Raw genomic sequence first — 18,628 nt, forward strand, 5'->3', positions numbered from 1 at the left:
AGAAAATAAAATGTACATATATAAATTGGCAATTATGAATAGCGTTTTGAGTTTTGCATAAAAATATAACTATTATTCAATAAATGTTACACATCAGGATTAACAGTTAACCATTTAAGGAAAAAAAGAGTTAGATCTCTCCCACTCCACCTAAACCAATATTAAGGTGGATTAGAACTTTTAATGTTACACACAAATACACCACACAAAAGAATTAAAACAAAATACAGTTGGATTAATCAATAATACTAAATATGGTTAAATGAGATTAAAAAATCAAGAAAAATGAGACTGAAAAAGGTGATAAATAAAAATGACAAACAAGGAAACTTTTGAATACAATTTATCCAGTGAAAACCAATGGCATTAGAAATACATAGGAAAAATGATAAATAATGAAATGCATAGTAACATCAAGACATGAAACAAAAACATCAACATGAACTTTCTCATTTTTAACAGAGGTAAATGAGTAGGCAAAGAGTGAAGCCAATATGATAATTTTCTTTATACTAGGCATGCCTCTAACTTTCACAATGAAGTATGTACTACTTTATGGGAGAAGCTCAAGAATGAATAAAATTCAAAGACATAATCATTGTGGACAAAAATAGTCATGAAGGCTTCATCAAAGAGGCAGGGCTAATCTGGGGCTTGAAAAAATGTAGGGAGAAGAGAAAGAACACTCCAGGTGGGAAAGCTCATGATCAAGGCAAAAAAGGAGAACCAGCAAGACTAATTCAGAGGACAGAAAGAAGCCAGATCTGACTTGACTACAAAGGATATTGCTAGAGGTTGAGCTTATAATATTAAAACTTAATTTCATTTGCTTACCAGCATAGAAAATAATAATGAAAAAATAAGAGATACCTTGTTACTTCTAAAAAAACCTTCGGCCTTCAGGGTTTTACTAGGCACAGTGAGAAGACGCAAATCATTGTAGCAGCGTTCCAGCACTATTCTCATTGTTTCAGCAGGTAAATGGATAGCCTATAATTAAAGTAATTTAATTAAAAAATATTCTTTCTGTTTGACTTAGAAATATGAGAAAACAAGACAATGCTACGTTCTTAAAAACAGCAGAAAGAAAATTAAGAGAAAAATAATCTTGGTAGATATTTAACACCTTTTAAAAGAATCTATGGAAAATTACTAGTCTCATCCATTAATTAGTCTATAAATTAGAACAAAGGATACCTTATAAATGCATGCTCTGAAGCTATTTTAAAAGGTTAATGATTTTTCACTAAAAATTCTATTCCTCTCAAACTAATCAAGTAAATAAAGAAAATTGATTCCAAAGAAATAAAATAATTGACTCTTTGAGAGCTGATGTCAAATCAACACCTTTTTTGTTCAACTTATTTTTTAATATTTTTTTATTGATTTCAGAGAGGTAGGAAGGAGAGAGATAGAAACATCAATGATGAGAGAGTATCATTGATTGGCTGCCTCCTGCACGCCCCCTACTGGGGATCGAGTCTGCAACCTGGGCACGTGCCCTTGACTGGAATCGAACCTGGGACCCTTCAGTCCGCAGGCCAAAGCTCTATCCACTGAGCAAAACCAGCTAGGGCTTGTTCAACTTCTTGACTTTCGATGGGTTCTTCTGTATTATGTGAATAGTTATTAGTTTTACTAAATCAATTTTTTTCTGTGTAAAATAAGATCAAATTAGTAGGTAAAATTTAAAGTTATTTTAGAATTCCATATCCTTAATTTTTTATGTTATTTTATGAATTTCACATAAAATGAACAGATCAAAATAATTTACATTTTTAAAAATATAACTGGTTTCAATACAATGAATGATAACATTCTTAGGCAGTTAGTTTAAACACCTTGTTTCTTGGCACAATGTTTTGTGACTGCTTTATCCTCTACAAACATATTTTTCCCCAGCAAATTATTAGCTTGTTAAGGAAAGGGAATGTTGTGTGTTTCTTTTGTATCTACTTCAGTGCTTATACTTTAGATTAAACTGTAATACAGTGCAATTACAGTAATGTAGTCTTTTATGAGCAATTTAATCATTAAATATGGCTTTACAATATGATTGGTTTTCTTTGTTACTCTGACAAAATGTTAGAAGTCATTGTTTTTTTAACATAATAATAAAAATCCAGCTTTTATATATGACTTTACAATTTTTTTTTCACAAAGCACTTGCTTGTTTTATTAACATTTACAACAACCTGTTAAAAGAAACCCTAGGTGAAATAAAAGACAAGATTAATATAAGATGAATGACTGAAAACTGAACTCAACTTCTTCACTTGTGACTGCTATACAATTTCCACTACACCAAGGGATCTTTACTTGGGGTATAGAAACCCTGCAAAATTTTGCCTGTGTTTGTGTGCTCAGTGGTCTATAGAGTACAGAGGCCTTGAAAGGATATTAAGTATTTCTCTGCAATGAACTAGTATTTTTATTTTTTTGTCCAAGGAAATGTGAACGTTTTCATCATGTTTTCAAACTCAGAAATTCTGAATGAGCTTATGTTCTTTATCATTAACTCATATAATGTGGCCAATATTTATGCCATCATCTTCCCCTACCTTATTCTTTTATTTCTATTAATATAATACTACCTTTGTGATTACCCAAGTTTGAAACTCCTCAGGCCATCTGTGCTCCCGCCTTAGTCCAACATTTACCAATCACAAATCCTACTTCTATTTATATAATTATTACAATCTATACCTTTACGAATTTCTAGTCAGATGCCATCACCTGAATTATTTCAACAACTGCCTCATCTACATTCCTGACACCTCTCTCAATCTATTTGGAATACTAGTCTAGTGTGGGCAGACTTAACATTCTATAGTAGAGCTCATCATACCAATGTTATACTTAGAAAAACAAACCAAAAAACCTACTTTCTATTGCCTACATCAGATAGATCCCAAACTTTATGTTTATTATTTAAAAACCCTCCATGAGCCCTAGCTGGTTTGGCTCAGTGGATAGAGCGTCAACCTGTGGACTGAAGGGTCTCAGGTTCAATTCCAGTCAAGGGCACATGCCCAGGTTGCGGGCTTGATCCCCAGTAGGGGACATGCAGGAAGCAGCCAATCAATGATTCTCTCTCATCATTGATGTTTCTATCTATCTCTCGCTTCTCTCTTCCTCTCTGAAATCAATAAAGATATATTTAAAAAATAAAAAATAAAAATCCTGCCCTGGCCGGTTTGGCTCAGTGGATAGAGCATTATTGGCCTGTGGACTCAAGAGTCCCAGGTTCGATTCTGGTCAGGGGCATGTACCTTGGCTGCGGGCACATACCCAGTAGGGAGTGTACAGGAGGCAGCTGATCAATGTTTCTCTCTCATTGATGTTTCTAGCTCTCTATCCTTCTCCCTTCCTCTCTGTAAAAAATCAATAAAATATATATAAAAAATAAAAATAAAATAAAAACCCTGCATGAAATAACTGAACTTACATTTCTAGGCATGTATTTTACAATGATCCATCCAAACACACATGTAATTGTTTTGCATACTTGCCTCACACTTTCTTACCTTGATACTTCGGTCAATCTGGTTTTTTTTTTATTTGAAGTGTCCCTCTGTCCTAACTATTGTTGTCTCCTAGCTATAAATACTGGCTCCCTAAAGTAAATACAGATTCCTATATCTTACTCATAACTATATCACAAAGTGCTCTGTACAGAGCAGGCACTCAAAAATAGTCACTAACCAATTTTAAAACTTACCTTTGAAATAAGTTGTTTGAACTCTGTAATTGTTTGATTTAAGTAAGCACGAACAGTGATAGGTGCAGCTACAGATTCTGCCTTTAGATCAACAACATGAACTTTCACCATCACTTCTGTCACATTTGGAAAAAATAAAACATAACTGGAGGTTATTTTTAAAAATGTATTTCACATGAATAATGAATTTTTAATATGTTTCTAATAGATGGTAAAGATAACATTTTTTCTAGTTATCAAACTGGTAGATGCATATGTTATACATGTATAACACATGTTAAAACTTCTTTCACAATTTGTCACTTTACAAGCAAACATAAAAAGATATGGAAAAGAGCCTAATAAAAGTTCTAGATGTCTTTTAAAAAAAATGACAAAAGTAAAAATGTGGTTTTTAAAAATCCATGCTTTGTTTCCTTATAAAACAGAACACTGTCAAATTTATTAAGTATATTAAAGTATATATCCAAAGTTCCAAAATACAGACCCAAACCACAACACTAAATAAATATAAATAACTAGAAAATGAAAAACAAATAGTAAAGGGGATGCAGCAGCCCTACTTGCTTTTGAACAACCTTCGTTAAACCATTCAAGACTTTGTTTATAATCATATAGTATTTTCTATATCCTATGAAAAAGTCCTACAGAAATTCTTCACATTATAATTTAATCCCATCTTCTCTGCTTCTGTTTTCAGGAGATCACATATAACTAAACTTTCAATCATCAGAAAAACAAATGATCTTCAAATAGTACGTTTAAGATAGTTATTCTCTAGCTTAAGTGATTTAATCTCTTATATGTAGTTTATGTCAATCCTCAATGTTTTCCCCCTATGTTGCTAATCTAAATCTGATAAAATATTCTGAAGTCTTGATTATTAATGAACTAGAGGCTCAGTGCACGAATTCGTGCATGGATGGGGTTCCTCAGCCTGGGCGGTGATCGGGGCCAATCAGGGCCATGGGAGATTGGCCGGGGGAAGGGGCCATGGGAGGTTGGCCTACTTGGGGAAGGGACCGCTGGAGGTTGGCTGTGGGAGTGCACTGATCAACAGGGGGCAGCTCTGCTTTGAGTGTCTGCCCCTGGTGGTCAGTGCACATCATAGCAATTGATGGTTCGGTCGCTTAGGCTTTTATATCCTACTACAGGCCCGGTGCACGAAATTCGTGCACGGGGGTGGGGTGGATGGGGGGGTGTCCCTCAGGCCAGCCTGCACCCTCTCCAATCTAGGACCCCTCGAGGAAAGTCTAACTGCCCGTTTAGGCCCGATTCTGGTGGGATAGGGCCTAAACGGGCAGTTGGACATCCCTCTCACAATCCAGGACTGCTGGCTCCCAACTGCTCACCAGCCTGTCTTCCTGATTGCCCCTAACCGCTTCTGCCTGCCAGCCTGATCACCCCCTAACCACTCCCCTGCCAGCCTGATTGATGCCTAACTGCTCCCCTGCCAGCATGTTTGCCCCTAACTGCCTTCCCCTTTAGGCCTGGTCACCCCTAACTGCCCTCCCCTGCAGGCCTGGTCCCCCCCAACTGCTCTCCCCTGCAGGCCTGGTTCCCACCCAACTGCCCTTCCCTGCAGGCCCGGTCACCCCCAACTTCCCTCCTTTGCTGGCCTGGTCACCCCTAACTGCCCTCCCCTGCAGGCTTGATTGCCCCCAACTGCCCTCCCTTGCAGGCCTGGTCCCTCCCAACTGCCCTCCCCTGCTGGCCATCTTGTGCCGGCCATCTTGTGTCCACATGGGGGCAGATCTTTGACCACATGGGGGCAGCCATATTGTGTGTTGGAATGATGGTCAATCTGCATATTACTCTTTTATTAGATAAGATAGAGACCTGGTGCACGGGTGGGGGCCAGCTGGTTTGCCCTGAAGGGTGTCCCGGATCAGGGTGGGGGTTCCCTTGGGGTGTGGGGTGGCCTGGGTGAAGGGCCTGTGGTGGTTTGCAGGCCGGCCATGCCCCCTGGCGACCCAAGCAGAGGCCCTGGTATCTGGGATTTATTTACCTTCCACAATTGAAACTTTGTAGCCTGGAGCGGAGGCCTTGGCCAGCCAGGGTGCAAAGCTTTGCTTCCTCCATTGCCAGGGGCAACCGTTGCCTCCTGCTCTTTCCAGCTCAGTGGCTGCCACCATTTCTGTTTGGATTTGTTTACCTTCTATAATTGAAACTTTGTAGCCTTGAGTGGAGGCTTAGGCCAGCAACAGCAGGCAGAAAGCTTGGCTTCCTCTGTTGCCAGGGAAACCCAAGCCTCCCTCCTGCTCTCTGTAGCTGTAGCCATCTTAGTTGGGTTCATTTGCATATTTGCTCCTGATTGGCTGGTGGGCAAGGCTTGTGGGTGTAGCAGAGTTAGGGTCAATTTGCATATTACTCTTTTATTAGGTAGGATACTAGTGGCCCGGTGCATAAAATTTGTGCATGGGGTGGGGAGGTTGTCCCTCAGCCCAGCCTGCACCCTCTCCAATCTGGGACCCCTCGGGGGATGTCTGACTGCCGGTTTAGGCCCGATCCTTGTGGGATCGGGCCTAAACCGGCAGTCGGATATCACTCGCAATCCAGGACCACTGGCTCCTAACCGCTCGCCTGCCTGCCCGATCGCCCCTAACCACTCTGCCTGTTTGCCCCCAACTGCCCCCCCCGCCAGCCTGATCACCCCCAGCTGCCCTCCCCTCCTGGCCTGATCGTCCCTAACTGCCTCTGCCTCAGCCCTGCCACCATGGCTTTGTCCAGAGGACATCAGGAAGGTCTCCCGGAAGGTCTCCCAGTCTAATTAGCATATTACCCTTTTATTAGTATAGATAATAAAGATATAATATGCAAATTGACCATCACACCCTCACACACAAGATGGCTACCACCATGTGGTCACAAGATGGCTGACAGGGGACGGCAGTTGTGGGTGATCAGGCCAGCAGGGGAGGGCAGTTAGGGGCGACCAGGCCAGCAGGGGAGGGCAGTTGGGGGCAACCGAGCCAGCAGGGGAGGGCAGTTGGGGACTATTGGGCTGGCAAAGGAGGGCAGTGGGGGCGATTGGGCCAGCAGGGGAGAGCAGTTGGGGGCAATCGGGCCGGCAGGGGAGCAGTTAGGTGTTGATCAGGCTTGCAGAGGAGTGGTTAGGGGTGATCAGGCTAGCAGGCAGAAGTGGTTAGGGGCGATCGGGCAGGCAAATGGTTAGGAGCCAGCAGTCCCAGATTGTGAGAGGGATGTCCGACTGCCGGTTTAGGCCCGATTGCACAGGGATCGGGCCTAAACTGGCAGTCTGACATCCCCCGAGGGGTCCCAGATTGGAGAGGGTGCAGACTGGGCTGAGGGACATCCCTTCCCTGTCCCCATGCACGAATTTTGTACACTGGGCCTCTAGTATATAGTTAAAGGCAATTAGCTAGCCCGGCCAGTGTGGCTCAGAGGTTGAGCATCGACCCAGGAACTAAGAGATCACAAATTCGATTCCCAGTCAGGGCACATGCCTGGGTTGTGAGCTTGATCCCATTGGGGGGCCATGCAAGAGGCAACCGATCAATGATGTTCCTCTCTCATCGATGTTTCTATCTCTCTATCCTACTCTCTCTAAAATCAATAAAAACATATTTTTTAAAAAGGTGATTAGCTGTAAGTTTTATAATTCACACTCACATTTAGAGTTCTTTTTTAAAAAGTGGTTTTACTGCTGCTCCTATTATTCCTTAATAATAATTTTTTGCTACCTAGCTCAAAAATAATCAGCAAGAAAATGCTCCAAAAGGACTCTTTACAGATTGGGCAGAGTCTGAATGAAGGAGCCCTTGAAAGAATACTGCATGTATTTTACTTTGAAAAGAGGAGTCTTCATTATAATAAAGGGAGGTGTATAGGATACATAGAGGAACAGAATTTGAAAGGGTATAAGTAGTTTTATAAATTCAACTTTTAGGAATAAAAGTAGAGAAAATAAACCTGATTTCTGATTAACAACCAATCCAAGGGAATTAGGGTCAAGACAATAACAATTAAATTGGTAAAAGTTTTTTAAACATTTTGATTTTGCCCTATTTATTATAGTTTACATATAATGATGACTAGAAAATTTTGAATGTGTAACTCTTTAGGGACGACTTAGGGGTATGGTATTTTGCTTTCTAGGTCAGTCTCAAAGAAAAAAAACCCTCATATACTGATAAATGTGATAGATTTAATAAAAAACAAAAAAAGCTGAAATGACAAGGATGGAGAAAAATAAAAAATGTTGGCAGTGTCTGGCTGGTGTGGCTCAGTAGTTGAGCACCAACCTATGGAAGTCTAGGTTCAATTCCTGGTCAGGGCACATGCCCAGATTGCTGGTTGATCCACAGTAGGGGGCATGTAGGAGGCAGCCAATGAATGATTCTTTCTCATCATTGATTTTTCTATCTCTCTCTCCCTCTTCCTTCTGCTCTGAAATCAATAAAAATCCCACTGGACACAGTAAGCCAGAATTTTAATTATGTTTTTTAACTTTGTGTATATCTTCTTGAAAGCAAGCAATAATTTAATTCCTAGCTTTATGCTACTTCCTATCTCATTTATTTTAAGGACATATAAAATATTTTAAAAATATAAAAAATTAAATTTAGCTCTATAAACAAAAATTTTATGAAAAATTTAAGTCCAGTACTATCCAAAAATATTGCAAAATTCCTTACCCCCAGGTTTATAAGATTGAAAAACTTGATCAGGTTTTCTTGTCTCCAACAGCAGATCAAACATATATGTTGACTTGACTCCACCTAGTAGAAGTCCCATTGGTGTATCTTCTTCTCCTTCATATGATCTTTCAAGATAATCATGAAACTCATCATATTTAACAAGGCGACAACAATCCACAGGTATTACCTCTTCCAAATCCATCATCTAAAAGAAAAGGACCCCCCAAAAAAAGAAAAAATATACAATATTTTAGTCTGATGTGTAATTATACTCACATTTAGAGCTTTCTTTTACAAAATCTCTTCATAGGTCCTAACAAACAATAAAATCCATATGTTTATGATTTGCATCAAAGCTCAAAGAAATCAAAGTTAAAGGCACAAGTTAAATACTATCCTATATAATAAAAGCCTAGTATGCTAAATGTCTGGTCAACTGGTCGGTTGTTCAACCAAACAAAGCGTAATATACTAATGATATGCTAAGGCCGCTCAACCACTTGCTATGACATGCACTAACCTCCAGGGGGAAGATGCTCTGACCAGTAGGTTAGCTTGCTGCTGGGGTCCGGCAGATTGGGACTGAGCTAGATGGGCTGGACATGCCCTGGAGCCCTCATGATCCCTCCCTGGATGGCCAACCTCCCGCATCCCTCCCCGGCCCTGATCATGCACTGGTGGGGGTCCCTCGGCCTGGACTGCACCCTCTCGCAATCCAGGACCCCTTGGGGGATGTCAGAGAGCCAGTTTCAGCCCGATCCCGCAGGTCAGCCAAGGGATCCCATTGGTGCACGAATTAGTGCACCAGGCTTCTAGTCCTATATAATAAAAGCCTAATATGCTAAGTGTCTGGTCGACCAGTCGGCCATTCAACCAATCAAAGCTAATATGCTAATGACATGCTAAAGTTGCTCAACCACTCGCTATGACATGCACTGACCACCAGGGGGGCAGATGCTCCAACTGGTAGGTTGGCTTGCTGCTGGGGTCCAGCCGATTGGGACTGAGCGAGATGGGCCAGATACCCCCTGGAGCCCTCCTGAAGTCCCTCCATGGCTGGCCAACCGCCCGCTTCTCTCTCTAGCCCCGATCATGCACTGGTGGGGTCCCTCGGGGTGGCCTGCATCCTCTCGCAATCCGGGACCCCTCGGGGGATGTTAGAGAGCCGGTTTCAGCCCTATCCCACAGGGAGAGTGCTGCTCAGCCAGAGGCCGGCTCATGGCTGGCAAGAGTAGTGGCGGTGGCAGGAGTCTCTCCCACCTCCGCGGCAGTGCTAAGGATGTCCGACTGACGGCTTAAGCCCAGGGAGCGGGCCTAAGCCATCAGTCGGACAACCCCGGAGGGCTCCCAGACTGCGAGAGGGTGCAGGCTGGGCTGAGAGACTCTCCCCCGAGTACACGAACTTCGTGCACCGAGCCTCTAGTTTTTAAATAATCACATTTCTTTATCCCTCAGATCATATAACCTATGCACTAACATATATTAAAGACATTTTTTGTTTTAAAAAAGTTAACATTATAAACTCTAGATGGACTCAAAATCATGTAATGAATAAATAAATATTTTTGTGAGACTTTCTCAAAACCAACTATGTTTCAAAGATTTAAATGGACTATCAGTGTGATTGCAAGTGCTTATACTACTATTGACTATAATAAAAACTTTGGAAAATATATAATTAAATGCTAACAGTACAAGTATACTTACCTTGTAAGCTATTTCTACTGCTTCCTTTAATGTCTTATCCTTATGAACCTCCAATTTATTTTCCATCATGACTTGTTTCACAGGATGCAAGCAGAATAGTTTTATCTAGGAATTGTAAAATACCATCATAACTCAGCAGGTCAAGAGTCAAAGCTTAATTCTTTTGTAGATAGCATTTTTTTCCTAATAGTAAAAAAACTATAATTTTTTAAAAAACATGCATTGGGATCATTCTCCCTGGTGTCTCTTTTTCTCACTTAATAACTGATAGTGATTATATTTAATGTTATTAAAACTTAAAAGACATTAATTTTAACAAGTGTATGTTTCTTTTTAAGCATATAACATATTATACATAACCATTCCCTTACTGATATACATTCAGATTGTTTCCAATTTTTCCCTAGTTTTAAAAATACTGTGATCAATGTCTTTGAGGTCACAATTCCACAGCATCTGTAATTATCTTATTAGGTAATACTTCCTTAAGAGAATTATATATAAAATAATATGAATTTGCATTAAGACTCTTGATAAATTCTACTCAATATCTATGCAGAAAAGTTTTACAAATTTGTTCTTCTTGTAGCAGAATGTTACAATGCTCATCTTATTGTAACCTCACCAGCACTGAGTATTATCACTACAAGTTATTGTTGTTTTTAATGCATAACATAAAATCTTATCTTACTTTAGTAATATGGTTGGTTTTACTCCTTAATGATCATGATAGCATAACTGTCTACAGAATCAACCCAATTAGTTAGCTATGAGAATTGCAGTTAAGCAAACTGCAAGAGCACTTTTTAATTAAAAGTAAAATTATAAAATCTAACCTTGCATGTGTTACGCTCGATTTCTCGTTGCCTCTTTTCTTGTTCTTCCAATTCTCTCTCTCTCTGCACCAAATTTTTAATATGTTCTGGATATTCATCTACTTCTAGAAATTCTATTAATAATGAAAACAGGGTAAGACAGTGCCACTGAAATTGAGCTTCCTTTATTTAATTTTGTTCTACTAGTTTTCCATTGTATATAATTCTACTATTGCTCTCATCAAAATATATCTCAATTACAGGACTCTCTCAACTTGAAACATGAGCTTCTTTCAGACAAGTGTAAAGAGATAGTTAATAATAACACATGGTTAGGTCTCATATTTTAAAAAGTCATATATTTATACATAATAGCATCTGGCTCCAGGACAACTCTATGTAGATTAAGACTTTTAAAATAAAAAAGCTTCTCTGAAACTTGGAAATAAAATTATTTCTGATTTTAAATTGTATTATCACCATAAATTATGTGACCCCGAGTAAGCACTTCTCCAGACCTTGGTTTCTTCAGCATATTGCTAGCACACAGTTATTACTCGGGATATAATAAAATGTAATAAATGCTGTTGCTGCTTCTACTACTACAAGTACTATTTATTTGTATATTTTTCCTAATACAATTATCTTTCCTTTGTACTCAAAGCAGTATTTTAGCTGCCTTCTAATCAAAGAATTTCACATGTAACTCAAGTATTAAAAGTGACACTGAGACAATGATACTACATAATAAAGCCAATGATTATTAAGCAATAAATTAGAACAATTTATACTTTAAAAACCATGCCTCCGTGGAAGGTAAAAATCTACTGCTCTTAGAAATGAGCTCTAATTCTAAAAATATTCCATGTCATACACATAGCGCCCCCTGGTGCTTAATCACAAACCTAGAGACCAGGAGTGAATAAAGGAAAGCTGTTATTTATTGCTCTATTGGAAATATCTGGAATGCTGGGTGCTAAAGAGACACATGAACCACAATCCTGGCTCTGCCTCTAGGTAGACTGGACAGTTACTTTTTGGGTTATATTGAATGATTACTTCTACTCTGAAATATTTGTTCTGAAATGACTTCTTATTATAATTTCCTTTCTTTTCATTAATCCTACAGTAAATTATTGAAAAGCCACTATATGATAGACCCTGGAATATACTGTTGGTGAAAAGATGAATAAGTCCTAAGCCTTGCACCAACTGAATTCAGAATTTAATGAGGGTTAAAAAAAATGCAAACAAAACTTTATACTGCTGAAAATAGAGTTACTCATGGCATGGAAGTTTCTAAATAAAGAAAAATGTTAAAATCAATGAGAATGAATATATTATTTTAATTATAAAAAGAATATAGGCAAACACATCATCTGTGTATATAACTATGTTCATGTACAAACACATATCTCCACCTATTTGCATACTGTTTTAGTCAGAGTAAAAGTTAGCAAGACAAATCAGGAACTGCAATTTTTCAAAGTAATAATTACAAAAAAGAAAAAAAAAGACAACCCCACATGCTTTGTATACAGAATTATTTGGGGGAATTCTTAATAAAATTTATATGAGGCACACTAGTCTCATAAAACTTTACTTGCTTTTTAAGCAAATAGCAAAGACATTTAACACTAGTTTTTAAGAATCTTTCTAGAATGGTAAATGAGAAGTTTACTTCATCTATGGTCCCCATGCAAAGCATATAGATACGAAATATCCCCAAAAATTATAAAAGAAAAAAAATAGCTAAATTTGAGTTTTTACTATGTACCAGACATGATGTTCAATGCTTAAAATATGTTATCTCATTTAATTTTTTATACAACCTTATAAAATACAATTATTCCCATTCTACATATGTGGAAAATAAGACTTAGAAAAGATAAATAACTTGGTTTGGGACATGCAGCTGCTGAGTTATGACTGCTACACAGGTCTGGAGGTTATCATCACTAAACCAAACTGCATATAATACAAGCTTACTGCAAATAAATACCTGGTTTATTCCATGCAGAGTAAGTCTTGCCCCTTAATGTAGTAAAAAAACAAAAAACCAGTTCATTTTTCCCCAAAATGTTTTTATCAGTTGGTATTATCTCATAATAGTCTTCATAATTAATTCTTCCATGCATAAAAATAACTTAATTATCCTATCAGTTAAAAGTGGTCATCTGGGTTTGCAAACTTGCTTAAGAAATTAGTTTATACTACAGATTAATATCAAATAATACTACAAATTAAAATCAAATTAATGTATGTTAACATACTTGCATTTCTTGTTGGATCCTTCAGTCTATATATCAGCATATATGCATTTGTGGAGCTAGTAAAAATACAAAAAAGATTAATAGAAACAAAAAGTAGATTGTAAAAACTCCATTTCCTAGCATCAAATATTTGTTTAAAATACTTTTTGTTGTTTCAAAAATTAGAAATCATGAAACTGTTCTCGAATAGGTTCAAATTTAAAACATTCTAGAAAAAAAAATCTACTTTGCTTTTACTGATACATTTATGAGGAGATTCCATCTCCTCTTGGTAACACAGTAAAGTTTTCAAAATAAACCTGTGTCCTAGAATGATTACTATAATTAAGTCAGGAGTCAGCAAACTTCTGGAAAGGGCCAAATAGTAAAAGTAAGATCTGTGTTGCAGTTACCTAACTCTGCTGTGGTAGTGGGATAAGATCAACATATAATATTTAAGCAAATGAGTATGGTGATGTTTCAATAAAACTTTATTTCCAAAAACTGGAAATAGACTGGATTTGGCCCACCACTGGGTTAAACTTCCTTAATGGTGAAAAATATTGAGAAGCTGTTGTTAATTTATAGACACTAAAAATTATGAAATTATTTACCTTGCAAAAGCACTGGAGTAATACCCTCTGCTTCCTGAAGATCCACCATGAGTTTTCTTAATGTCCTCTTGTGTTATCTAAAAAGTTGTTACATTATTTACTTTTTGGTAAAATTTTTAACACCATTACCTTTATGACAATATGTAACCCAATATGTAAATTTTTAACCTCCGAGTTAAATGGACCACACATACCAATTCACAAAGTTTAATCATAATCAGCAGCTGCTAGTGACCACTTAGTTCTAGTGCTCGCAAACAGCCCACATGAAGGCTCATGACAAGAGGAAAATTGGGAATCTATCTCTGGAAACACTCAGCAAGCCCCAAAGAAAACAAAACCAAGAAATAACAACAATTAACAAAGTAGGAAATTTACTGAGAGCAAAAACAAAAGATTGATTTGGTATGTATCTTAAAATACTTCACTGTACACATCCAGTCTCCCATTTCAATAAACCCAGTGATTGATAGAAACGTCCCTGCTCATCTTTTAGAATAATAATCTCAAAAAACCCCTCCTTACCCTGCTGACATGTTGATCATTGAAGCTGTACCACTGATCATCACTGAATGACTTTATACAAGCATAATAATGACCACCAGCAGCACTCCCTGAATGAACCATAACGGAGAAGAGCTCATAGATCAAGGAATTCTAAGAGGAAAAAATAAAGGTAACTCAAGAAGAGGAAAAACACTTATTTGTATATTTCCTATTCTCTATTAATACATAGTGAAGTAACATGTTAGTTGTCCTATATGTTTATTGTAGGTTAATGTTTCTCTAAGACAGGGGTCCTCAAACTTTTTAAACAGGGGGCCAGTTCACTGTCCCTCAGACCGTTGGAGGGCCGGACTATAGTTTAAAAAAAACTATGAACAAATTCCTATGCACACTGCACATATCTTATTTTGAAGTAAAAAAAACAAAACAGCAAAAACACCCGCATGTGGCCCGCGGGCCGTAGTCTGAGAACGCCTGCTCTAAGATAATTAAAATGGCAAGTCACCATATAATTTTATACACCACAAGCTTCACTCAGTGTATTCCTTCACATTTTAATTATACTACAATCTCTGAAATTATGCATATAGAAATATAATTCATTTATGTAAAAAAGAAAATAACAATCTGAAATTTTAGAAGCAAATGCCAAATATAACACTATTCTAATATGCATAGTCAAGATCAAGAAATTTCAAATAACTTTTTTATTCAAGTAAGATTCAATTTCCTTCATAGAGGAGCTGAATGATATAATGATTTGGAACATCTAATGTATTTATGTAATATCTGTGATACAGTGATTACTGATTTGATAGCTTTAAGGTATGCAAAGCTGTTCAACATTAGAAAATCAATCTATGCCAGCAACTTTCAACCTTTTCCACCTCATGGCATACATAAACTAATTACTAAAATTCTGTGGCACACCAAAAATATATTTTTTGCCAATCTGACAAAAAAAAAAATATTATGTTGATTCCATTTACACCAGACGGCTATTGTTGTGTTGGCTGTTTTTATTTGACAATCTAAGGGAAAAGAGGTGAATGCCCCTGACTAGTCAGGTATCGCATATTTTGAAAATTCTTGCAGCACACCGTTTGAAACTCGCTGATCTATGTAATCCACATTAAAGAAGGGAAATTACATGATCATATCAACTGACCCAGAATTAGCATTTGACAAAATCCAAAACCCATCATGATAAAAACTCTCAATAAACAGGAAGAGTGGAACCTCCTTAAATTGATAAAGAACATCTACAAATCACCTCTAGCTAATACCATAATTAAAGATGAGAGATTGAACATGTTCCTTGTGAGACTAGGAACAAGGCTATCATGTCATTTGCCACCACTCCTATGCAACATTGTAAGGCAAGTCCTACCTGTTTTAATAAGACAAGGGGAAAAAAAAGAAAGATATAATTGTCTATGCAGAAAAACAGGAACAGGGTTTTTTGCTCTAAAGCCACAGTGTGCCAACCCTTGCTTAAATGTAATGTTCTTTGTACTAAATTATAATGTGTTCTCTACATTATTCATCTACCTGTCCTGAAAAAAATAGGTAAGTTTAAAAGGTAAAGGGTAATGGTTGTGAGAATATAGGTCTTCATCGAAAAATAAATTTATGCAAGTGAAACTCCATTCTCAAATACTGCCTAAAAAACTATCCTACTTAATAATAGACAAATATGCAAATTGACCGTACCTTCGCTATGCCCGTGATTGGCCAGGAGGCGCAGGGGGGCGGGACTCGGGGTGGCCGGGGTGGCCAATTGGGCCGGCGGGATGCTGAGCTCGCGTCGCCAGTGGCGGCTCGAGCTCAGCATCTGCGCCATGGCTGTGCTGCGGCACAGAAGGGGCCTCTGGGGCAGCGAGCTCACGTCCCACAGCGGACCCTCAAAAGCGGGGGAGCTGGGTGCCTGTCTGCTCAGGCACCAGGCCTTTCAGAAGCCTCCGCCACGCTGGAGGCTTCTGAAAGGCCTGGTGCACCAGCGATCAAAAGCAAAAGCGTGGGAGCTGGGTGCCTGTCCGCTCAGGCACCAGGCCTTTCAGAAGCCTTCGCCGCGCCAGAGGCTTCTGAAAGGCCTGGTGCACCAGCGGACAGATACCCAGCTCCCCTGCGATCGAAAGCAAAAGCGTGGGAGCTGGGTGCCTGTCCGCTCAGGCACCAGGCCTTTCAGAAGCCTCCGACGTGCCAGAGGCTTCTGAAAGGCCTGGTGCACCAGCGGACAGGCACCCAGCTCCTCCGTGATCGAAAGCGAAAGCGTGTAGGGGACCCTACACGTGCATGATTCAATCATGCACTGGGCCTCTAGTATATATATATAATACATGACTCTAAGACTGCACTAGTGATCAGTCTTCATGCCAGTGATTCATATTCATACCATGCCTAAGATATTTGATCTGTAATTCTCTCCTCAATAAAGCAGATTATATGAATGTGAAAGAAATGTTTGAGTAAAACTCACCTACACAGTGACAAAAAAATTCTATCCTAGAGATTATCCACCTTTTCAATTTTAAAATTATAATCCATGGAACTATAATATTTTTGAAGTACCTTAAGGGATGTCATGGAGATGGGGGTGGGAAGAGGAAGCAGACTGAGGGTTTTGTCTTTCCCCCACCTTAAAAAGATCAGTTCTATTACTGTTGGATAAAGGGTTCCACAGCCCTAATTTTAAAAATCAAAAGACCTAATGTTTTCATTTCGCTATATGAGAAAACTCTTAAGATGTAAGATGTAGAGGCTTGCTGCAACTTTCTAGGCAGAAGTCCTGATTACTAGGACCCTCTCCACAGCATCACCCACCTTACTTACATAATCACAGTTGAGCCTCCCAGAAATCAATGCTCCCACTGTAAGTTTTTCATAAATTTAACTATAACCACATAAATGCATAAAAAACGAACACCTTAAAAAGTCTTAATTTTCAAAAATTAAACTTTTTTTAAAGAGAACTTTCTCAGTCACACAGCTACCGCATTTTATATATATACATAGTATATATCACCTCTGAGATTACATTATTCTCTCTTTCAACTAAAAACCGCAAACTATAAAAGGCACCTTTTCAAGACCAGGTTTTGAAATCTTTTCAGTTCCACTATTGCTTTCAAGGCAGATCCCTTCATCAACACCATCATCATTGGAGAAATCATTGCTCATTTGATCACTGTGACAACTGCCTTCGTTTTCTGCTCCACTGTCAGTGCAACTTTCAGTCTGAGGAGATTTCTTAATAAAACATAATTATCTTACAATTGCAAACTAAATAAAGGAAAAATATATAGTCAAGTAAAACTTTTTATCTACATTCTGCTTTTTCACATAATTTAATATACTGTTAATACTTACTTTAAGTAAATTTAGTTTTTCTTAAAAAGTGAGACAAAAAATAAAATGACCAAAAAAGTGTATTTTAAAAGCATTTATATTAATGTCCTTAAAATTCTAATTCAACAAATTGTAATTCAGAATTCTAATAAACTCCTTTTATGTTTATAGTTGCAAAGTAACAATAAAAAATTATTTCTTTCACCAAAATCAATAAAAGCAGAGAACCTAAACTCCAAAATGAGCTTCTTCTGTTTTCAAGTTCCCAAAGAACGTCATCTTTTATTGAACAGAAAGTTCCATTCAGTTTATCATTGTGCTAGGTATTGTACTGGACAATTAGAAGGAAAAACCAGACATTGTTTCTATCCTCAAGAATTTTATACTCTAGTGTATAGGAGGTGGAAATGTAACAAGAGCAAATCATATGTATCCCTGCTTTTATGATTTTTAAATCCCTTTCATGCATATTGAAATTGAAGAAATCTACTTCTTAAAAATCCTCAATTTTTACCCTTTTCCTTTAATATTTTATATACATACGTAAAAATATTTTTATTTAAATAATTTAAGAATTCTTCTCTAAGGTATTGCATAGAAGTTCTTGAATTAACCAAGCAATCTATAATAATAAAAGTGTAATATGTTAATTAGACCAGACGACCTTCGGGACGAAGCCTGGGCTGCGAGGGAAGCCCAGGTCCCAGGTGCCTTCTGGGGGCCAGAGGGAAGCTAGTGCTGGCAGCCAGGGGAAGAAAGGCCTACTCTTGCATGAATTTTGTGCATTGGGCCTCTAGTATAAAATAAGCATCAATTTTGCCAAGAACTTTGCTGTAGGAACTGCGTCTAACATACTCTTCATCCCTTTAGTTGGTTCAAGGAAAAATGGAGGTGAAAACCAAAATCAGAACTCTATACTAAGTCAAAAGAGATCATTCCTGAAACTCCTTTACCTAAGCCAGAACATCTCTTTTCGTCTCCCAAGAAATGGACTTAGAATTTC

At 38.1% G+C, this 18,628-nt stretch overlaps 1 protein-coding gene across 3 annotated transcripts in view; it reads right to left on the minus strand.

Moving 5' to 3' along the window:
• The window catches only part of USP47 (ubiquitin specific peptidase 47), a 103,776-nt gene that overhangs the window by 12,669 nt on the left and 72,479 nt on the right, over positions 1-18,628 (minus strand). For all 3 annotated transcript variants that reach the window (XM_079787854.1, XM_079787856.1, XM_079787855.1), the window contains 9 exons: positions 17,359-17,526; positions 14,296-14,427; positions 13,771-13,847; positions 13,178-13,233; positions 10,926-11,038; positions 10,090-10,194; positions 8,380-8,587; positions 3,722-3,837; positions 871-990 (listed from right to left, as the gene is read on the minus strand). In XM_079787854.1, the coding sequence (XP_079643980.1) occupies positions 871-990; positions 3,722-3,837; positions 8,380-8,587; positions 10,090-10,194; positions 10,926-11,038; positions 13,178-13,233; positions 13,771-13,847; positions 14,296-14,427; positions 17,359-17,526 (1,095 nt within the window). The remainder of the gene's footprint in view (positions 1-870; positions 991-3,721; positions 3,838-8,379; positions 8,588-10,089; positions 10,195-10,925; positions 11,039-13,177; positions 13,234-13,770; positions 13,848-14,295; positions 14,428-17,358; positions 17,527-18,628) is intronic.

Source organism: Cnephaeus nilssonii (genome assembly GCF_951640355.1).
Source record: "Cnephaeus nilssonii genome assembly, chromosome: 13".
NCBI classification, from domain to species: Eukaryota; Metazoa; Chordata; class Mammalia; order Chiroptera; family Vespertilionidae; genus Cnephaeus; species Cnephaeus nilssonii.